The sequence below is a fragment of the Tenebrio molitor genome, chromosome 5 (assembly GCF_963966145.1).
Source record: "Tenebrio molitor chromosome 5, icTenMoli1.1, whole genome shotgun sequence".
Lineage (NCBI taxonomy): Eukaryota > Metazoa > Arthropoda > Insecta > Coleoptera > Tenebrionidae > Tenebrio > Tenebrio molitor.
The window spans coordinates 22,143,739-22,167,774 of NC_091050.1; the positions used below are offsets into that span (position 1 = coordinate 22,143,739).

Consider the following 24,036-nt stretch of genomic DNA (forward strand, 5'->3'; position numbering starts at 1 on the left):
TCAATAATTCCCACAGTAAAGCTTTGCCGGATTTTTTGCTCATTTTCTTCAATTAGTGCGTCTGCATAAGTTTCATTAATTTGTATTTCGTGTTTCAGATGTAACAAAATATTCTTTGATAGTGTCACTGTTAAACAAGATCCGATGAACACAGATATCATGAAAAAACAAAAACAAAAAACATGTCTTTCATTACTTTCAGATGTTTTAGATATTTTGTTTTAATCAATCACAGACAAACTCCACTGACGTCGTGTCCTACTAAAACAGTTGGCAATATTAATTTCTTAATGGGGCGACATCCGTGGTGCATTATTTTTTATTCCCTTTGGTGTCACTTGATCAGATATGTAAAATAAACAATCTACACCTATGTAATTTCCACTTTAATTACCAACCCGATCTCGATAAGCAAACTCATTATAGTAAATGAAAATCGAAATTACAAAATTAAAACTTGGAAATCAATCGGTGCATCTTGAGCGAGCAGCCCGGAGGCAGTTTTGCCGAAATACGGTTTCACCACGAACCCCCCGGAGCCTGGACCGGAACAACTGGAACGTAAATTAATTAAGAATATTATGGTCGGTATCCAGCGGAGGTTGGCAGTAAAATCGGCCATTCGGTATTGATGTAAATAACGGTCCGCGCCATATATTCCCGAGGACGTATCAAGCAGCACTTTCCACGGTCCAGCAATGCTCCGGGCCCTATATATCGGCTCCGGATCGCCATAAAACACGCCGTACTGCTTCGTACAACATTAGCAGCGATGATACTGCACGCCACTAACCACCTGCTAACTGATTCAGTTGCGTCTCGATTTGTACTGGTCTGTCGGCCAGTATTTATCACCTATCCTCACCCGGAGATTTACTGCGATCGCCGCCCGCTCAACGCGCTCCGGACCTAATATTTACGGCTCTCAAGGATGTGGAGCATGTCAAAATTTTAATCCGCCGGATCGGAAAAACGAACAAGAAATATGCTCCGAGATGTTATTTCGCCGCCACATGGAGCTGGCATCGCATAAAGTTTTTGCCACCAGCTCGTCGCCTTCAAAGTGGCTGCTACTAAGTTGAGCAAGATTGTAAAGACGTAAAGTAAGAAATATTTCATCGAGATGACTACAAAATAAGGTAATTCATTAAAATTAGTAAAAAATTAGAAAAACTGACCGAGATGATAATGGTGATGATAATAATTGTTTATTGTCCAACAGAAAACTAATTACAGGACATTAATGAAAACATTTGGCCAGTGCCAAATTGCAGCGACGGTCGAGTCCTAATCTTTTAGGGGAAGCAGGTACTGATTTCCAAATGAGTAAATTGCAGAACTTGTTTTAATAACTCAAGTAAACCACAGATACTGAGAAGTATAGTGCTACCTGAAAATTCCTAAATGATAAGTCAACCCCTTATTAAGATTATAAACGCCGCAATTTACATCAGGCTAAGAAGGGTTAAACCAACCACGCGCTCCAATTTAGTACTTAAGATTTTAAAACCTTGAATCCTCACTGCAATTTGACATCGCCGAAACATTTTGCAATTTTTATTTTACATAAAATTAGATGTTGATCCGGCCTTCAGCGGATAAATTTTGCTGAAGTGTGTTTTTGTAGATAAGATATTCTAAAGCAGATAGAGATATACCTGGCCAGAGCCAGTGCAACCACTACTGTTAATTAATTACAAAGCTTAAAAATACTACCACTTTCATGTAAGGGTTTCGTTGTAAAGCACTTTGGGTTCTCCCCTGTGGAACATTAAAACAGATGATCTCTGTCACTCACTTCACTACAAGCTACGTAAAACAGTTCATGCATGAGAAAAGCAGTTCTCAAGCAGTTCGAGACCAATATATTAGTTCAATAAATATTTGACCACACCAGAAACAAATATAATAATAACGAAAAACTATATAAATAAAAAAAATATAAAGATTATGATGCTGTCAAAGTGTGTGTAAATATGAAAATGTAAGTATTTTTTATCTAAAAGGAAATTAAAGCATTAAACCGCTCCAAATGCTTGCTACAGAAATTCTCCGACATGCTTCCCTTTTTTGCCAGTGGTCACCCCCCTTACAAAGGCGATCTAAGGGTCTTTCCCACAACTACAGTTAAAGAAATACCCCAACTATTCGTGAAACCCCAATCAAAATATGTTCAGTGATTTTTTAGTTGTAAGTGCCCAAGGAAAACATACATTGATATAAATTTTACCTTTTTAATGGGTCGATTTTCTGGTAGATTTTTGCGTTATTATTTCTAATATCATCGCAGTGTTGTGGTATTTTAACGATTTAGATCTTTGAAGAAAATAAGTATCAATTGTAATAAAAACGAATTGGGTTTTATCTATCTAATTGTAAGATGTGTTTAGATTTTTTTTAAATTTGGGTAGGTACAGTTGCGGCCAAATAAAAACGATCACTAAATTGACATTTTTGTCATCTTTATAAGTTTTGGTAATTCAGGTTTTTAAAATGAAAGTTTCTCGGGTAACAAGAGACCCATACCTGTGGCACAACATAACACTGACGGATGATGTCAATTTGAAAAATAGTTTTTTATTACAATAGAAAAAATTGCTGCCCAGTTTTATTTGGCCGCAACAGTACATATTCTAAAAATTCTTTGAATAATTTGATTCTTAATAGGTGTATTAATAAATATGTAGTAAAATAAGAATGAAAAGACAATTCTAACCCTTACAGGCATATTTTATTGCTTTGAAATTATTAATTTCCTTCGTCCGTTTATTTTTTATGTAGCTATATCCATTTTATAACAAACTTTTAGGATCTTGTCTTGTTTTTTATTTCGAATTTACACCAAATTTTTTTATCGGATAAATTTTTCAATTTTACGAAAACTTTTTGCTTTGACAATTTTACGAGTTTAATTTGGGCATTTTTTTTCTGATTAGGCCCGAGAGCTTTAGCTCGAGGGTTTAACCTTTGAATAAAAATGCCCAAATTCAACGGGCAAAATTGTTTAAAGCAAAAATGTTTAAGTGAAAATTGGGAAATTTATCCGATATAAAAAATTAGATCGTGTTATTTTTGTCAAGATTAATTCCCGAATACAAACTTTAACGTTAATTATTTATTTATATGTAATACTTACAGTTATTAAAAACAATTTGAAAATCTGACAGGAGTAGCATGCAATTTGAATCACTTTTGACAGATGACAGAGTAGTAGGACCTTGTAACCGCGATAAACATTTTTGATTGGATGAAAGCAAGCGCTCTGATTGGCTGAACACGCACATTTGATGTATATTGGAATTAATCTCTGCTAACTGCCTGACTACTTTGATTCCATGCACTATATCTTTCAGAAAAAAAAAAAATCTAGTGTATGTTAGAACCATCAAGTGGATTTACTAACAGTAAACTCTATGACTAAGAATCATAAAATACATATAATTGATTTCATATAAATGTTCATCAAGTGAGCTGTGCATTTGTAAAAGCACCTTTAATTTAGTTACATTACAAAAGTCACATTTATGAAGGTCATGTCCAATAAATCTTTACTTGGTAAAAATATAAAGAAAAAAACAAATAAGAATTACTTTAATTTAATCAGTAAAAAGACGTAACATTGCTTTTGAAATCAGCAATGTTAAAATGGACAAAAACTGAAAAATTAGTCAAATCGGGTTCGCGCGGAGCAAGCAACTTTGAAAGTCAAAGTCACTAGCTTTAGCTTTACTACCAACAGAAAATCAGATTTTCATGACTTACTTAGATGCACATTTATATGAAATTGAGTATATACAGAGTGATCACAAAAAAACGCCCCAGCTTATATCTTTCTTATTTGACATCCGATTTCAACGAGTAATACATCAAATTAAAGGGTTTAAAAAGTACTATAAGCTGAATATAAAATGTTGCCCTTAGCAATCCTCCCTTGCAAGGGTCAAGGGTCAACTTTATTTTTTTTTAATGGCAACATACAATTTTTTTGGTACAGTTAGATTCATTATGTTTTTCTGAGTTCAAAAATATAGCACACCCTGTATATTTAAATGTTATTCTAACATAAGAAATAAATAACATAGAGAGAAATAGATAACAAATCTTATGAAAACGTAGTCCTGGATGCAATCTTAATGAATTTAAAAAGCATACGATATGGTTTCATTCAAATTAAACAAATTCCAATTTTCCAAATTCCTTAAAAATACATTTTCATTTCTATACATTCTGTTGTGTTTCGAATTGAAAGAATTAATCAACTGAAAACGAAGAACAATGATACCAAACTTTGACAGCAGGTAAAAAAATATTTTGGCGGGCTCCTACTTACAGCTATTATACCAGTATTGTAATCAGTAAACCACAAGGGTAAGCAAGTTTTTGTCTTAAAAAAAAACAATTTCTCGTACCCAACCGACTAAATCACTTTCCGTAAAACTTAATAACTTTATATCTCAAATGTCATGTATTTTGAATCTCAAGATTATTTTTTGAGATTTAATTGAATTGTTATTCTATAATTTCAAAAAAAATATATCATATTTGTTTGTATTAGGTACGGTCGGTGGACAAATAAAACTGGGACACTAAAAATTTAATCTACGTAAATCAGACCATTGAATTGTCAATAAATTTGTCAGTGTCTATATAATATGTCATACCAAAGTTAACCTATTTGTGATAAAGCCGTAATTAAACGATGCAAATTTGTAAATTTTGACTTATGTGATTGTCATTTTTGTCCCAGTTTTATTTGTCCATCGACTGTACAAGTTCAGCAATTTTGATTCTCACCCTGTGCCAACAAATGCAAAATATAAAAATATTTTGAATTAAAAAAAACAAAAATCCTCGAAACCTCTATTTTTTATTTAGGTATATGATTAAATGTTGACGTAAACTATCGTTTAAAAACGGGAATTTAATTGGAATTGATAAGACAAGTTGGCTTGTTGAAGTCCGCTACATTTCTCTTCGCCTATCCCACCAACATCCTTATATGTATTAGTGTAAAGTGTCCTGCGTTATCTCGACACCATCTGGTAAACACAGAGAGTCGTGGTACTGCTCCAAAAAGTGAAGATTCACGTTGGAATCCACTACACGGCCCTGCTTGTTGTGGTCGATTAGACACCTTTACCCGGCTCTCCTCTGAATATCCTTATTAGTACCGTAACGAGTCCTGCGATATGTTCGCTGTCAGTTGGTAGACATTGAAAGCAACAATCTAAACAAGCCGAGGTAATCTTCGGCGATGTGTGCAACACGCCCACAAGAACAACTCGGCAACAAACACACGATACAAGGGGTCGGCTCCGGAGCTCTTGTATTGCGGGGAAACGAAGGAAATAATTTGTAGTGGCGGCGGTGATATATGAATTCAAGCTTATAAAGTAATCACGGCCTCTGCGACACTCCAAGGATTTACTGGAATGTTTGTTATGTTAACTGGACACGTTGAATGCATTCGTTAACCAGCGGTTGTTATTATTCACCGCTATGTTGTAGATTAGTCAGATCAAAGGGATAAAAACAAAACGTTGCGTGGTGAAATATCGCCCATCGTCGATTTACCCCCATCCATCTGGGCCTGTTCGCTAATTAGTTCCAGCGAAATTTGTCAGGTGGTACTTTTTACGGCGGCGTAAATTCCAGATTTAAGTGCGCCAGAACCCATCCACTGATAACACTACTTAACCATATCTTCGATTACGCTACACGCCATAAAATACATTTATTTAATACACCCATATGGAGGCGCTTTTTGCTCGGCCAGTATTAAGGCCGGTTCACTGTTTCCAATGCGCAATTTAGCATAAATCCGATCTTATCTCGCCATATTATCGCATTCATTCCTTATTTGTAATAATAAACGGCACGCCCATCTACCGCAAAATCTAATCAGCCAACATATCGAATGACTGTGACCGCAATTTTGAAAACATGGCGTCACCACTCCAATTACAAGAAAAGACTCCGCGGATGGATCATTTGCGTTCGAGATAAGTCCGACCCGCTCTTTCATTCTAATCAGTTTAATTGGCAAATAATCGGTGACAGTTTCGGAGCGGTTCTAATCAATTAAACTGTCGGTGGGAAAAAATTACGTGGATCAGGTTTTACCGGAAGACCTTCTGGTCCACGGACATCATCATTGGCCGGTCGTTTTCCAGCTTATCTCATCTCCAATCGCGCTTTTTTGTCAGCAGAAACCATAATTAAAGAGATGAATATGGATCAGGCCGGTGCTTGAAGACGAAGTGTCGGAATATTTACGGTTTCGTCGGAATATCGCCGTTATCTAAAATATTCATAATTACAACGGCCCCGACCGGCCAAAAATAAAATACAAAATAAACAGATATCTAATCGGCATCACAATAAGTAATCTAAAATAGGCGTGGGTGTACCCTCCCACCGAACGTCGTAAACTTAGAGATAAAAGAAAAAATAATCATGATGAATTAATGGTACGTCGATAAAAATCTAAATTAATATTGCGAGGCAGGAATTCAGGTTTTGGCGTAATCTTAGAACGGCCGATATGGATGTTTTATTTATATTCGCCGTGCGATGATTAAGGCGACGTCGATGTATAAATTGTTCAAAAGTCATCTGATAAGTTAATTTCCAGACGGGACTCTCCGCAGATATGGTGCCCACGGTTTGATGCCCAAATAAAGGATGACGAACTATACCGGCCGCTCCACAGATCACTTATCTGGATTATTTAAAGTGAACCTTCAGATCCGTAGATAACTCCAAACAAATTACCCCGCGACTGTCGTCATTTACTTAACACAAAAGCCCGAAAAAAATCTATTGTCGAGACTGTTACACGTGGGCCAAACCGAACGCATCGGCGATAGCGCTTTTGACATAAAACTTGATAACTTTCATATATCCATTTAGTTCCAGCTTATTGAGCACTTGGATTCTTCCATAAATCGGCGAGTGTAACCCGAAGATGTATCACATTCTATCTACATTTTGCAGAACCTGACCCCCTTCGCAGCCCGGCGGACATTATATAAATACATGATGATATATACCCCGATATCTCGCGTGGGCGGATGCCAACTCTATCGAACGTGAGATACATATTGATAAAAAAAAGGTGGGGAAAACGTCCATAAAGCCTCATGACTTATCTACGTTATCGACGCTAGCTAAGAGAATACAGTCGGGAATCGAAAGGGACGGGTTACTCTTTTCAATACATTTCACAACGCAAAATCTGAAATCACGGTATCGCCCTCTGACTCATAACATTACGAGGTTTTTGTTGTCAAAATTTACGAAAAACGGCAATATTTAGAAAATTTCAGAAAATATTTCTGTAAAAAAATGGATCTATAGGACTAAAGGTCTATCAAACAGTAATTTATCACTTAGGCAAAGGTATGCCACCCACGCTTGAATTTGAATATCACGAGTGCGCAGCGCGAGTGGTATTCTCAAGGGTGAGGGAAATGAGTGAGAACACCACAAAAATAGTCTATTTAACTTTGACTAAGAGTGGTATTCGAGGAACTATTCAACGAACAAAATTTATAATAAATTTTCCTGATAACCATCACTAGTGAAAATAACCGATAATTTTCACATGTGATGAATAATCAGAAAATTTCGTTCTGATTGGTCCAGAAATGACAAATCGTGCATTTTTATTGGAGAATTTTATTTGATTTGAAAAGTCATCGTTGCTTTTCTACAAACGATTTATAGCAAAATACTAGATTAAGAAAAGTTATATATTTTCTAATTTACCAGTTGTCACAGCAATGAAGGCAAAAAGAAGAAGTGTTAACAGCGAAGGAAATAAAGATACATTTGGGAGGGTTTCACTAAGCAATACGTTACTTGAAGGAAGACCATTTTCTGCTATTGCTGAAGAAAGGAAATTCGGGAACTGAAGGCAGTAACTGAGTCTCTAATAAAATTATAAGAAATGTCTGTGGAATTAGAACGACTACTGTTAACAACCAATATCTTGCACAATTGCTTGAACCAGGAAATTTTATTTTTGCCAATGATTTAGCAGATGCGTTAAAGAAATTCAACAAAATAGAAGGAAGATACTGCTAAGCAGTTTACGACATCATAATACGTAACGAAAACTGAACCGCAAAAACAATTACAGCTCTGTTTGTCAATTCTGCAAAATGAAGCAATCTAGATGGGCGAAGAAGAGATTATTGCTTCTTTTTTGTTAACTGCAACTGCTGCTTTGGGTAAATGTAAGATTTACGGCATCCTAAAAGTGAGATAGCTTTGCACTAACTACTTCAACTCATGCTACGCAACAAGGGAGACACTTATTAGAGGCCTTACGTGTAAGATTATTAGAACACACATCTTACAGTCGTGACTTGTGATTTCGTTTGATCTCCAGATTAAAAAACGAAAATGCGTAAGTATATTGAATCAATTGGTGAATAATTTGGGAATAAGAATACGAAAATGTTCTTGTGAAAAATACGCTTATTTCATTAGATTCCAGAAACTTTCGGTTCTATGGTGAAAAAAAAAAATATTCAAGAAATTTAGATCTGGCCTTCCTGAAATGAAATCTGGAACATTTGCTACTAATCAAGATGGTGTGGTTTTTACCTTGTGGGTCAGTGTAGAATCTTAGTAGAAAATTCAAAGTTCTTCCTGAAACAATTTTCCAAAATATCATTTTGATATACCTGTGATATGTCGTGCCATCATAAGACACACGAACAAACCATGACTGATACGGGGTTAAACTTTGACATATTTTTTCTGCGACTTCTTGGGAACGGTGAATATGAAAAAAATTACCACGTCCACCCCTGACGTGCAACTGAAGAAGTGGAATACCCGACCCAATAACTTTGTACCATTTTGATCCTTATTGATCAGCTTCTAGTATTTTGCAGAGACCATTTTAGTAATTTGTCAGCAAGATAAGAATAATTTAATTTTTAACAAAACCAAACGCGTTGCTTCTTTTCACAAAATCTCCCAAAATAGTATCAGAAACTAACCACAAAGATGAAAAATAAAAAATATTACAGATTCAATAGATTTAATTTGTGAAATTGGCGTTACACACGGCTTTGTGAAGCAAAACAATTTAAAAGCTATACCAAGATAAAATTCCACTGAGGAAGTATCATCAGCAAGATCTTCACCAGGAATGATATTTAAGTGGCACGCATGCTAAGATGACATGCTTAGATGTTTTGATGGCGTGTGGCACATATTGTTAACACTATTTCTATTTATGTATTTTCATTTATTCAAAATTACCAAGCAAAGTACTACTGCAGGCACTTGTGAAGTTGTGATTAATGGATTTCTAAATCAGTTCTTATTATTGATGCCGTGAAATCTTCCGAACTGCAGTATTTCCAAATAAATACTTTACTCTTTATACCAGATTTCACTGTTGAAATTGTGTTGCAAAGAATTGAACTTTTGACAGCTGCAAATCTGAATCCCAACTATATCCTTCAACATTTTCTATTATTAACTGAATGGACATTCAAACAAAGGAACTAACTCGATATTAGTTATTAATGAAATCAATAATTTGAATTGAATCATAATCAATTATTGAACTATCAAAGTTGCATAATTCTTAATCTTCTTATTTATACAACGCACTGTTGATGTTTTACGCTTTGAAGGTAAGATCATAATTACCATTTGCTATTAGTAACCTTTATGAGTTTACTCAAGCCGTGAGATTTAAAAGATAAAATAATTCCTATACGTAAATATTAATAATTTATTTCATTCATCAGAGATATAATCATATAAGATACAAAAACCAAGGAGGAAATTACACACTGTAATATAAACAACCATTTAATGAATGCAATTTACGATTTTATACTTGCAGAACTTGATAGAAATGCAAAAATTACAGTAATATGTTAACCAGCCGTCAATAGTTTTGTATTTTTCTACCTGAGCACAGACTTAAATTGTGTTTTTATGTAAATATTTCATTATGGACGGCGGACCTATCTATGGAAAACAATTAGAAAAATGGCATCACTTACATAAATCGCAAATAAACTATGCATTTTATACATTTCCCTAATCTACAGTCAACTGATACTAAGATAGTGAAGACTTCTCTAGGCAATAATCCATTATGTAAATGAATTGCTTTCTCGTGTTTTAACTAATGTAAATTCGATTTGATGTAAGAGGTAACTGTACATCTTCACCAATGATAGATAGCCAAATATGATCTTGGTCCACTCACTATTTTTTATGTTGGCTAACTCGCACAATATCGGATTACTTCTTAATCGAGCCAAAAATTTATTTATCCATAAAACCGGATAAATTTAGACAAACAACCTCGACCGTTGTAGTCACGTTTGGGGTTTAAAAAAAAATCTACTTTTGTAGAAACGGTTAAAAAAGATTTTTTATTAAAATCTGTTGCCGAAGACAGGAATTAAGCTGCATTTTGCACAACATCTGCTGTTGAGGACATAACACTCATTTTAGTTTTGAATCATATCCTTGTTTCAAGAAAATGATGTGCAATCTTATTCCACGACAACTATCGGCTGTTCATTTAAATGTATCCTCAAAGTAGAGTCGATTGTGAACGCACCACGGATTACAGATCACGGATCAGCTGTTCAAATCTAACCTCACTTTTTGTGTTTTTTGTGTTTTTACTCTGCAGACGAACGAGTGGTGTGTTCACAATCGACTCTTCAACGCCATAAATAGGATAAATTTAAATGAACACCCAATACATTATATAAACTAAGCAACACGTTCATTACGACTGGATACTTTAACCTTCAAACAAGTGAAAAGAATAATAAATATTCGCACATGGTATTATTATTATCACCGAACCACAGTGTACAGGTTATAAAATAAAAACCACAGCCAAACGCATTTAGCAAGAGTGGTAGGGAATCATTTATATTTTAAACAGATTCGTCATCATCAGTCATCACCAAAACGATGAGATTCTTAATTTGAGATAATTGTAATCACAGTATTAAAATATTCATATTCGAGGAATAAATGACTGCTGAAACGCATGAAGCGCAGATAATGATGGCTGGAATCACAGTTAATCAGATTTGCTATTATTATCGACTGGTATTCATAAAAAAAATCGAATGGTTTATGCTAAATTTAGATTCTAATTTTTATTAAATCCCAAATTGTTATGATCTCACCGTCAAAGTATGTTAAGCTATCTATCCACTTTTGAACTATATCTTCAGTTTTATCTTAATCATTGTTTACTTGGTTGGCCACAAATAAGAAGAACAAAATACTGTTTTTCTGTATAATCGTAAATTCCTGATTAATAAAAATTATTTCTTTCCAATAATAACCGGTACAGAAACTGTACCGTACTGTGATCTACAAATTCAACACGAGTTTTGCTTGATAAGGAGTCAAAGAGATCAATCTGTTATTGGACTTCTAGATTACATCCGAAGCCAGTGAGAAACTACGAGTTTTACATTCTGCAGTTAAACAAAAAGACAAAGTGTGACTTTAATGCTTTGGGTAACGGAAAAAATAGCGCACAATTTGCGACGTCTGGAAAATGTTCGTTGTAATTTATAGAAAAAATTGTATTGGCAAAATTGCAGCGATAACTGTTATTATCTTTTTGCAGATAGTTCAGTTTACGACATCAACAATAAACTCGTTCTTCGATTATACTGTTTTATTTATGATCGTACGTCTTCATTAATGAATACTTTTGTTTCTACTTAACCAATGAAAATGGAAGTGTATATATTTTTTTTAAGACAATGTGGAAATTATACTGCGTCTACTAAAAGAGATAATAATATTTTATTAGTGAAGAACTGTTGAGAATCCCGAGCAGAATCCTTTACGTAGTAAATCGTTTTAAAATTATTCAAATCCATTGTCTCGTTCCTTGGTCTATTTTGAACTATAAAAGAGAGAGGCATGCTTCTGTGAAGGAATAAAATGAGGGAGTTAACAAAATTGTAATGAATTCTTGTTTTTGTAACACTTGCTGCAGAGCAAGGGGTACCTATTAAAATAGGAGGGGAAAGCATTGAGATCAAAATAAAGATTTAAAATTCTTATATAGAAAAAAAATTATTCATTCTTTCTTCAAAGTCCTTCCATACAAATCTTCGATTTCTTTCTGCATTATACCGGGTGGGGCATCGATTACGCGCAGGCTAGAAATCCCTACTTCTAATTAATTAAAATTGGCGATATTTTATGTATCTAACTAATTGATACATAATTGATTGACAAGGTATATTTGAGGATTTTTTTAAGGTTATTTTTGTTAATATGTAAATAAGAGATATGTATTAACTGCTAGCGCATCAAACCCTGGTGTCACAATTACAAATTTTGACTTGGTTGGCTAAATAATTCGCTTTTTTATTTAAACGCAAACCAGACGCCTGATTTATGGAAAAATGGTATAATTTGCCAACAAAAGGATCATTCACTAGTAGCCGACCGTTTGGAAGCTTCTTATTTACAGCTTTGCTATGAAAATTGACAGCTTCCATTGTGACCTAAATTTACGACAACACAAGTAGCAGGTCATAAATAAAAATCATTTTGAAAGTTAAAATGGAACATTGCGTTTAATTCAAAATCAAATAGGTGTTTTTTCCGCTGTGTACGTCAGCATAAAAATCAGAATTTGACTTTTTGGTTAAAATTTACTTTGGATTTATTTTTGGCTTTGTTTGTAAGTGAAAAATTATCAGAAAATTATGCCTGCAGGTATCCGATGCCACACCCGGCACAATCAAGTGTGAATGGTAGCAACACTTTTACAATGAATAAAGACACAGATTTACAGCAATCATTGTTGATATTAATTCGCATAAAATTTAATCTTAAAAATGTTTTGGTTTCATGAAACATGATTTTTTTTCTAATAAAATTCTATAATTTTCTCGATATTTCAGTCAGCACCGACAGCTTTACTGCTCTACTTCTTCAGATTGAGTTTTGGCGTAAAAACCCGATATAGAAGTTCTGAATGGATGTGGAAAGTATATGCCATAAACTATAAATAACCGTGTGACCATTACATTTCTTCGCATGACCACAGCCAGATAAGATCTATCTATCACCACGGGCTTGAAGTTCCACGTATCCAGATTTTAATGGGTTTGGGCGCTCCCCATTTCAGTATAGATAAACGTTGTAGCACGAAACGGCCCAATGCGGAATTGAAGCGGTCGCCATTAATTACAACCGCATCCTAAGATAGTCAATTAAGGCGATCATCAACCAGGACGAAAACAAACTGTTGCTGGTACATACGTAGGAGCGCTATTACTAAATTAGACGTAACAGGGTACGAATCTGGCAGTAAATCAGAAAGTTAACAAGACGCACGTTCATGAAGTGAGAGCTCCGCCCGTCGAGCACGACCTGCAGGTAACCCGCCTCCCGCATCATATGGGATGATAGGAAAGCCTCGATGTTACCAGATAGCGATGCATTGAAACAATAAAAATATTTGCTCAGCAATTATTAGCGTCTATCTCCGCATCCACCTATACCTACACTAAACGGTACAAAACGAGCCCATTGCAAAACGCAATTCTCTCCTCCACCGCAAACCTGTTCTTCGCCACGGTCCTCAGGAATAGACCCGATCCTGATCTTAACTATTTCTCGGTAACGGCGTGTTATATATCATGTAAGGCTCCGCAACAGATTGTATTTCTACCGCGAGTACAAGAAAAGACTCGTTGTTATCGTCATCGAGTGCGACACTTGGCACGAAATTTCGGATTACTGGAAGTCTTCAGCGAATGGTTGGATTCTCAAGGGAGATTAGCGATGTATTGAAAGTGTAATGCAATAAACTCCGACAAAAACCATTGAGATTCTACGGACGCTTCATTAGTTGCAGCTAATCGTCTGTTGGTTCACTGTCACGGAATAAAAGATTGCACTCTTGGTTAAATAGTCCCTTTTCCTTGGATCCGTGAAACACCCATAAATTAAACAACACCACCATAAATGTATTAATTTTTATCGTGCGCTGAGTCAGCTCCTTCATTTTCTTCCTTCAGAATTTTCTGTTAGTGTGACTACAGGTTACTGTGACAACTTAGCAATAATACCAGACCCTCATGAGAAAAAAAGTGGTGCAAGGGACATAAGGAAGATGTTCGACAAATAGTTACACCAAATTTGGTAGAAAAAGTTTACCTAACCTTTAAAGAAAACATGACCCACAAAAAAAATTAATTTCGACAAAAGTGAATGGAAGGAGTGTTAAAAATACAGTTACGGACTTTAAGAAGGGAAGAATGGAGGTAAGGGGTACACCTTGTTGGAAGATTCATTTCTCTGTCCACTCCATGAAATGACAGACACATTTCGTTTAAAGGTGTATGAAAAAGTATCTGCTGATTTGACCTCAAATGTCCGAAATCGTACCAAAAACGACCAATTGATAACATTCAAGTCGTTTTGTGAAGAATTTTTCCAGAAATTTTAATTGCATTGTAACCAAAAAAATAATCAATGGAACTGAAACAGTCTGGTATTCCCAGTACAAAGAAAGTTGATTTTTGGAACAAATGACGAAATCATTCTGACGGATTACTTGGTGATGAATAGGTTTTGAACTGATGGAAGGAAGTTAAGGTTGAGGTAGATAAACAAGAATTGTTTTAGCAAATTCGGATAGCTCTTCTAAAAAACCACAAGCATTGTCTGTCTCGTACCACGTATTCGTGTTCCTTCTGCTCTTGATATTAATTACTCAGTAATGAGATGTGATCGTATAGCATTAAAGTTTTATAAAGTTGAGGTAGGTAATTATTTCTGAAGACCTGCCCACAAATGCCCATGATTAAAAGAACATTTTAAGGTGCTGCGATATGTTTTCTGTCTCATTATGTTGGCATTATATCTCTTTATAGTTATATGTCCCGCACTACACCACACAAAACATAACCTCCAATCCGTTGACAAGTGTCAAATATCATTTCGTCATTCATTGCCTGTTGTTAATATTCAAAAATTCACAAGAAAGTGAAATGATGCTTGAGGTTTACCCAATGAAAACTAGTCAAAACATTGTATTATTCTTATGAGCTGTAATTGGTTTAAAACAACTATGAATGGATTTAATTAATATGGTTTGGTTGACATACCTAACCTCTCTTATACGTGTCATTTTGACGGTTCTTAATTGATACCACTTTTCTAGTATGCGTTAAAATTTAAAACACTCAATTTGTCAAAAACTACTACGATATCACAATCATTTTGGACCACTTGTAGAACAATTTGAGTTATGAAAATAGATTATTTTTAATTTAAATTGTGCATGTATATGCAATAAACAAACGGAAGTAAAAAAATCGTGTGCAAAGGTTCTTCAATAAATACAAATGTTTAAATAAAAGGCAGTGTCTAAAGAAAAGATTACATAATAAGATCCCTTCATAGTGTTATCTTTTATTCATAAAGAACCGTCTTGATTGTGAAAAAACTTAAATGTTCTTGATAGCTTTAATGAGTGAATTAAAAACAAAGAACCTGTTCCCGCAATGAAATAAATGTGTAGTTTTTTTTTACCTTTTGACGACTTTGCATTATCATTAGAGCAAACAATAAACGTACAGAAAGATATTGTACTATTAAAGGATTCGTCAGATGGAGCACTTGCGATTAGAAAAAGGTAAAAGACGTATACATCTGAAATTAATTAAATCATCTCAAGACTACCACTTCTCCAAAAAAATATTCTCTCTTAAAACTTTTCAGACAATTCTTTTCAAAAATTATTTTTCCAAATACATATAGACAGTATCCTACTAAAATGCATTCTACTTTAACCTAAAAGGATCTTATTGTCAGAAAATATTAATAGTTATTTATGTAACATGTATAAAGTTATACTTTTTAGAATGAGCAGATAGCATGTTTTTAAAATCAACAACGCTCACTTCTATAGCAACGCGTCAGTGTGATCTAGTGGTTCTTCGAAAAACAAATAGAAGAAATGGACCACCGTGAAGAAAGCGATGTGGATTGTACACCCCTCCAGACATTTCGGAGGTTGCAAATACTGTAACAACAAGTTAAAAAATCTGATTGATTTGTTCCAAGTACTGTATGCTACAGGCTCATTCTAAATTATTGTCCCATCGCAGTTGGCGTTGAAAACCCACACAAATTTTGGATGTGCCGCCAGCTTCGCAACGTTAGACACACTAGTAGACAGATTTCCACTACCGCCAGGAACGCCGCCTATCGGCGATACTAGTCTCACTCATGTTACGAGGCTTGCGGCACATTCAACTACGTCACCAACGCCTACTGCGATGGGACAATCATTTATAATAATTAATGACCCTGCATAATGCTCACGCATGTGCAAAGTGTGCGTAAAATAAAATTGGATGCGTACGTAAAGCAAGTGCTTCGACTTTTCTTTTTTAAGAAACATTTTCCTATAATTTTCTTTTTCAGTTCCTTTCCCGACTCGCGCTATTTTTTTTCAGTGGCAATTTTATACAGAAAAAAATCAAACGTAGTTTTATATATTTGTATCTTTTTGCTTTATCCATCTGAACACCTACAACGTTGGCCAAATTCCAAACCAAACAAATACAATATTTGACATTTTTTATTTCAGAGTAAACCGAAAGTAGGTATTACATAGAATATTTTATACCTTGAAGAGACTCATAAGTTCATATGTATATTTCAAATTAAAAAAATTAAATTAGGCACCTCAGATATCGGTTTCATCTGATACCAAAAAGAAATTCGGGTTGTTGTTTTTATAAATCTCAGAAGTAACGGAAGCTTTCACTTTTCCAACTACACATTTAAGTTGCAATAAGCAACATTATTTTTTTTTTAATTTGCAATTTATTTTACTTCAAATTTTGCATGTTAGATATTACTGACATCAATTCATTAGTTCAATTAATTAATTCAATATTGTCATAAAAAGGTATTTAAAAAGACCATTAATCCCCCTTCATTAATTTATTTAATTAACAATTTAATTTTCTGGAAAATACATGTTCTTCAATTAAGATAATTTACAATCCCATAATTAAATTTTCCGATTCAATAAATACATAACATACTAAGAAATAATTTTTGTAAGGTGTTAAGTGCATTATATGACAAAGACAACATACGTGGGCAAAGTTAATTGTGAGATGAATTAAACATTGTCGACCTTACCACAAACACTAAATATTAAAGAATTTAAGTGAAACATTCATTTACACGTAAAAGTATGATTGGTTACACATTTCAGAATTCCACTCCTCTTACAGAGCGTAAAATAAATAACACTGACGAGTGAAGTTTTCAACTGGTTTGCAATTTTCACATGAAACTTAATCATCATCACTGATGACATTATAGACAAGAAAAATTTGAAATCTGTACTATTTTACGTCCCTTTCCGTTGCGCATTCGCTGCTTGATAGAACTTATTAATTCCTTTCTTGTTAAGATGCACAATAGGTATTACTTAATGCACTAGACCGAGCAGCATAAATAACCTAACCTACATCAATTAGGATCGAACATGTTGCAAATTAATCTCCAGAAAGCGGCATAATTGCACGTAAACGTCCGATGCGGAAGCTTCTCCTGCGACTTTCAGCAGGAAAGCTCGAGCGGGCGAAAGCGTCACCAATAAGGACTCCTCCGTGCTCGGATTTATTTTTGAATAAATGGGTGTCATCAGCAGGTGTAACTCCGTGTACATAGTGTTCGTGGCGTGTAGTAGGCAGTGTAAACACGCATGTCTGAATACCTGCGGCGTGTCGTGCTGCCGCCAGGACAACTTGTTGCCTGTCACACTAACAACCAGTCTCTACCCCTGCTGATAGAGGCCCCGATCGAGCCACTAACCAGGACCAGATCGCGCTATTTCGGTCGCAGACACCCTCCCAGATTGGCCGGTCAGATTTTTCTCGTAAATAATTTTCGACGAACTAGCGCCAAAAACCGAACAAAACAATCCCTTGTTGTTCCGAATCGAAAATAAACCCGAGAGAATACTGAAAGAATTTTATCGGTTCGAATCAAAGTTACCAACTCCAACTTTGAGATTTTTTCCCGGCAACACTGCGCTCTCTGTTTCTTATCGGCGATCGGTGAGGCATGGGGAAGAGACAACGCGGGGGCAACTGTTCCAATCTAGACGTTGAGAAGCCACCGAAATGTGGACACGAGAAAGACAAATTTTCGATTGCTAATAGTACAAAAAGGAATTAAGGAAGAATGGAGAATTTCGACACTGTGTAAACATGATAAGAATTGCCAAAATAAATTATTTGTTTTATTTACATGAGGATGACTTTTTATGTACGACTGATACAGAGCAACAACTCTAAATTACATATACCGGATGTTTCAGTTTATCGTTCACTCCCTTTTAATTTGGTCAATTTTACAGGAAAAAAATTAACTGTTGTAATGTTCCAAATTACAACCATCTGCTTCGAAGAATAATTACATCCTGTTTATCATATACTTTTCATAGATTTTTTAAAGATTTATTTGTGACAGTTTATGGCCATTTATCAACTTAAATAATTACATCTGTATTTTCCTTCTTTTAAGTAAAACTGCAACTGGCGTTAGAGGGACATTTCTAAATGACATATTTCTTCGTAAATTATTATTTATCCACTTCACTAGGGGCCAGTTTATGGAAAGAGAATTAAATATTTAATTCGAATTAAATTTTAATGCGCGATTAACCCATGAATCCGAAACTTCCATTGCCTCAATTTGATCACGTGTTCAGTTAATTTCGCATTTGATTACGATTAACTTAATTTCGCTTCTGTAAACTAGCCCTACATCTACTATTTATATTAAGACGTTTCGTGACAATTCTTCCTTTGTCATCTTCAGTGAAAACTATCACTTATAGATGTGAAAAGATCTAGTTAAGCATAGAAATAGATAAATGTCCGCTTTACGAACCGAATTGTTTGAAGAAATTCTTGAATAAAATCTTAGAATAACACTACCAAGAATACTGATTATAAAAAGCATTCTGAGGGATCAACCAAATTTTACTCGGTGTATCTTCGGAAATACATATTTACATAACGAATATGATACAGCTTTATCTAAAAATATAAGCAGTTATAAAAAAAATATAAAAGCTATCTATGGAACATTTTTTAAGTAATGAGATTACAAAAATTACTAAACTGTAGGTTTGTCAAAAGTTCCATTGTATAAAACTGATTAATGAAAGTGTATGAAATGTTTAAAACGAAAGATATTGCAAAAAAAGCCACTAAATTTTTTGAATTCTTATTTGGATTAATAAAAAAACCTGCTTACTGATAGCAAGTCAATTAATAAAAATCATGGAAAGGTTAAAGATAAAACAAACGACTCTGAGTTAATTACTCTCAATTTTTTGTGCCTCTAATTGTATTAAAAAAATATTATCGCCGATAATAAATTCTCTATTTATGTACTTTTTAATATACAGTGTGGAAACTAGTTATGGAATAAATTCAGTAATTTCAAAACTAATGACATTTGTCGAAAACGCTGAAACAGGTCAATTTTTATTTCTCATAGTGGTTGGTTCACTTGTGCATGACGTCATCCATTTTTGAGTTATGACGTCATCAGCAATTTTTTTAAATGACAATCCACACTTTTTTCTTCTGTTTTTGATAGACCTTCCTACTACCTAAACGATCAATGAAAAAAATTATTGGCTTACATAATTTTTTTGAGAAAACGACAAATTTTAATTCAAAAATTTAATTTAATTTTTAATGTAAAAACTTTAATTGACCTCAAACAAAAACAGGAAAATGTCTGAAGTTAACAATAAAATGTAACGCAAATGTTTATGAAATTGTCCCCCACCAACCATTTGGCACTCACCGACACTTTGTACACTTCGCTCAATAATGTCACGGCTGATTTGTTCCATTTTAGCGCAAATTCTCTGCCTAAATCTTCTAAATTGTTTGGTCCATTAAAATAAATCTTTTATTTTAAATAAACCCATACAAAAGAATTTTTACATTAATAGTTATTTATTCAACGAGTTCGTGTGTAATTTGGGCTTTTTTGGCATGAGTGGGCCAGTTTAAAACTCGAGTGAAACGAGAGTGTTAAAGGTCCACGAGTGCCAAAAAAGCGCAAATTACACAAGAACGAGTTGAATACAACGTTTTTTTGTTCGACGAGCCCCCCCAAAGGCTCCAAATGGCTGAAAATCTTTAAAATTAGCTTGACGTTTCGTTTTGACAAGTTGTCAAATTCATCAAAATCAAAAATTCTCAAATTCTGACAGTGTCGAACAAAAAAAATTATACTTTAAATTTTTGAAGTAAAATTTGTCATTTAAAAAAAAATTGTCATATAAGGTACCATTTTTTTTTCAGTCACCATTTAGCTAGTGCGAAAATCTATCAGAAAGAGAAGAAAAAAGTGGGGGTTGTCATTTAAAAAAATTGGTGATGACGTCATACCTGGAAAATGGATGACGTCATGAACAAGTGAAGCAACTGAAAATAAGCACTATGAGAGATTAAAATTGACCTGTTTCAGTGTTTTTCACAAATGTCATTATTTTTGAAATTACTGAATTTATTCCATAAGTAGTTTCCACACTGTATGTAAATATTTTCGAAATTCTGAGTTATTCACATCAGTGTTTGTCATCTAGAAAGTGTTTTCGGTTATTCTGAAAACAGATCATGAAATCATATACTGAACAGTATACTGACATGATGAATTTTTTATAGTTTGTACCCCATTCTAAATAAACATCCATAAAAAATTATATGCTAAAATGCATATTTATGGGATGAAATCACCGCCTTGAAAATCGGGGCTTTTCCCTTTTGCACTCATACATATCTCCAAAACTACAAAGTGTCTATTAAAGAACGTATATCAAGAGTCCTGTGGAACTATGCCGCTCTATTATTTTATTCTGTCGAACTATGTCGAGCAGTTGAAGCCGTCAAATCAGATGTCAACTGTCAAATATCAAATTATTAAATCTTAGCTTCAGTTGTGAGTTCCACGTCTTAGTTATGCTTGTGAGTTTCTTCAGTTTTTCTACATGGTGAGCAACAATAACTGTTTCAGTTGGCAATAAAAAAATTTACATAAAATTTTCAAAACTGTGAATTGTACCTATTTCGCTTTGTTTTATTGACATTATTGACAGCTGGTATACATTTCAAATTTAAACGTCTTGGTTTTTGTAAACTTTTATTAATAAAATGGTTTTCCGCTTGGAACATGACATAAAAGTCACCAGAATGTATTGCCAACTCAATCAGTAATTGTTGCTCACACGGTATATTCGAATTATGTACTTTTTTCCAACGCCTACTCAGCCCAGGATTTCATTTGAACGCGTGATATAAGGGCTAACAAAAAAGCTTCAGTGGCAAAAATTTGCGTTTTTTCACGCTCTACAAAGGTGTATAAAACAAAACTTGTGTTTTGGTACTTGCAGCATCTTCATTTTTAATCATTTTTCCATTTCAAAATGTGTAGATCAAACAAAAAAAACAAACAAAATAATTAAAGAATAATCAGTTTCTTTAAAAAGATTCAAGGTTTATTTGGTTATTAAGTACACCAAGATTATCTTGTGATAGAAAAAAGTTTTAGGTCAGCCTGCTTATTTACTACATCTAAATCCCATGAATAATTTAAGATTTATCCGTACGTGTGAGCAAACGGCATAATCTTAGTTTATATTCTTGAAAGAATTGCACAACTTATTGCACCTAAAGCCTAAAGTCCATTCAAAAATCAAAAAACCACCAACGTCGCATTTTCCTCGATAATTACTATCGGCAACGCTGTCTAGTGTAAAATTTGGTGAGACTTGTAATTATGAGGTTAAATGTTTATTAAGTAAGTGTCTTGTTTTTCTGGGCATGATAATAAAACAATATAAACGAAATTTAAAGCAACTGAATTTCATTTTGAATCAAATAAATGTCATAATTTATAGTTACCAACATAGTATGAAAAAATATCTACCTAGGGTTTTTTAAATTTTACCAACCTAAAGCAACAGGTGGTGGTTTTTGATTTTTGAATGGACTTTAGGCTGTTATTGCTAATTCCAGTTGTCTTTACACTTATTAAAAAAGATAAAAATATAAAACATTTTTTTGTACAGCTAAAACTATTTTTTTAAACTGCATTGTGAAGTAGTCCATTCCTATCAAAATTAGTTTAGTTTAAACTAAATAAAAATGATAGCTGGAAGAAAATCTTAGAAAGCGTTATTATAATGACAAGGTGAAGAGCGTTTGCCAATACCAACGACATCAATTGTCTTTTTATGTATCTCTCTTTTCGATTTATATACCCGAATGCTGTGCTATCAGCAGTTGAGCTGCGTGTACATTCATAAATATTCTCATTTCAAGCTGCCTCGTCAGATTTTCAGATAACTCAGCTTTAACACGAACTATTCAAAACACTTATCTAGTTATCTACAATAGGTAGAGAATATTTTTTCAATTTGTCTTTTGCCTACAGTGAAGGCGTAGCTTAACAATCTCCCGGTACCTTAGCATCAGTCAAGTGTAGAGGTCCTGGGTTTTCTCATGGGCTATGAATCACCTGTGCGCAAACGACGAATATCGGTCTCAAGTAGGCGCTACAAACCGACAAAAAAACATCGTCATTCGTTACCTATTTGTATGCATTTGAATTTAAAAATAGTCGACGTTTTCAGTTTTTATTTACAGATTTTTCACTGGTTTCTTTCTCCGCCTTCGCGCAGATATTTGCAAGGTCAGAGCCCATGAGAGAATCCAACACCTCTAACTAGTTAGATAGATACGTCGCCGTCGTGGAGGTAACCAGTGCATTTTGACTTCATTTTTAAGGCAAATTCAGGTATTTTTATACATTATTTTTTAACCATACTGTTGTAATTGTTCGTGGCTATTCTGCTTACCTAAACAAAATCCTTTCAATGAAATGTACCGCAAAGCTCACTTTTAGATTATTCCTAATTTGGTAAACTTTTTAAAGTGCAAAACTACTTGATATCAGTTAGTGCAGACAGTTGAGGTCGAGTGACGCGTTCACCTCTTGGATTCAGATCGTTTTCCGCATGTGTTATTAGCGCATCCAGACGTGAATCGAAGTAGTCAAAAGAGGCTCCAACAATGTCCTACGTGTGCATTTCGTATCGCTGATATCTGTTTTCCGCACAGATAACGAAAGCAAACGCAACGTTGTGAAAACAATTACTACTATATAATACAGCATGTAAAATGCAATGTCACATTGCTGATATATGACTTCGTCTACCGACTTGATATTTCCAACACTTAATGCTCGAATAATGGACTCAACCGTGAAATTAATGGAAAAGCTTGATATATCTCGGCTTTATGTGCGGAGGGATAGATGGATAATGAGGTGGAGACGGCGGGAAAAAAATTAACAATACACGCCAGTCATGTGACGCAAGTGAAAGACAACGCAGAGGGTGGTACGGCGACGCGAGGTGAGCTTTCACTTCGTTTGGACGGTTTGTCTTCAAGTAGTACCTACCATTTCGATACGAAACTTGTTTATTTAAACAGGATGACATGTAGAACCGACACATGAATAAAAGCTTGTTATATCAGAGCATAATGAGAAATCTTAATGGAAGATTTAAATCTAAATTATCAGCAGCAACGGCGGTGGCAGTTCGAGGCCAAGAAAATAATAATAATTATCATTTGTAATCACTCATATCACATGGCGTTACAGTGATCTACACATCGGACGGGTCGGTGAACTCGACAATAATTAACAGTCCTGAAATCCGTTCAGATCCCGATAAAATCAAGACGTTCGCCATCACCAATTAATGAAGATTTGACAATTCCGCGTGGGCAGCAGGAAAGACGCAGGATCGAACTGGTGCGTGTTGCCCTCGCACAATGACGGCATTCCGACTGCAAATCATAAGTTTATAGATTTATCAACCGTTAAAGTTTATATTCAATTAAAATTTTATTAGAAGTTTACGTC

General features: G+C 34.5%; 1 protein-coding gene across 3 annotated transcripts in view; it reads right to left on the minus strand.

Moving 5' to 3' along the window:
* Positions 1 to 24,036, minus strand: part of ush (Zinc finger protein ush) — a 180,377-nt gene that overhangs the window by 148,426 nt on the left and 7,915 nt on the right. Inside the window, exon 1 of one of the 3 annotated variants that reach the window (XM_069046737.1) lies at positions 8,614 to 8,698. The exons of the other annotated variants lie outside the window; for them this stretch is intronic. Coding sequence (XP_068902838.1) covers positions 8,614 to 8,683 — 70 coding nt within the window. The 5' untranslated portion in view covers positions 8,684 to 8,698. Of the gene's footprint in view, positions 1 to 8,613; positions 8,699 to 24,036 lie in introns of those variants that run through there. 3 annotated transcript variants of the gene reach the window in all.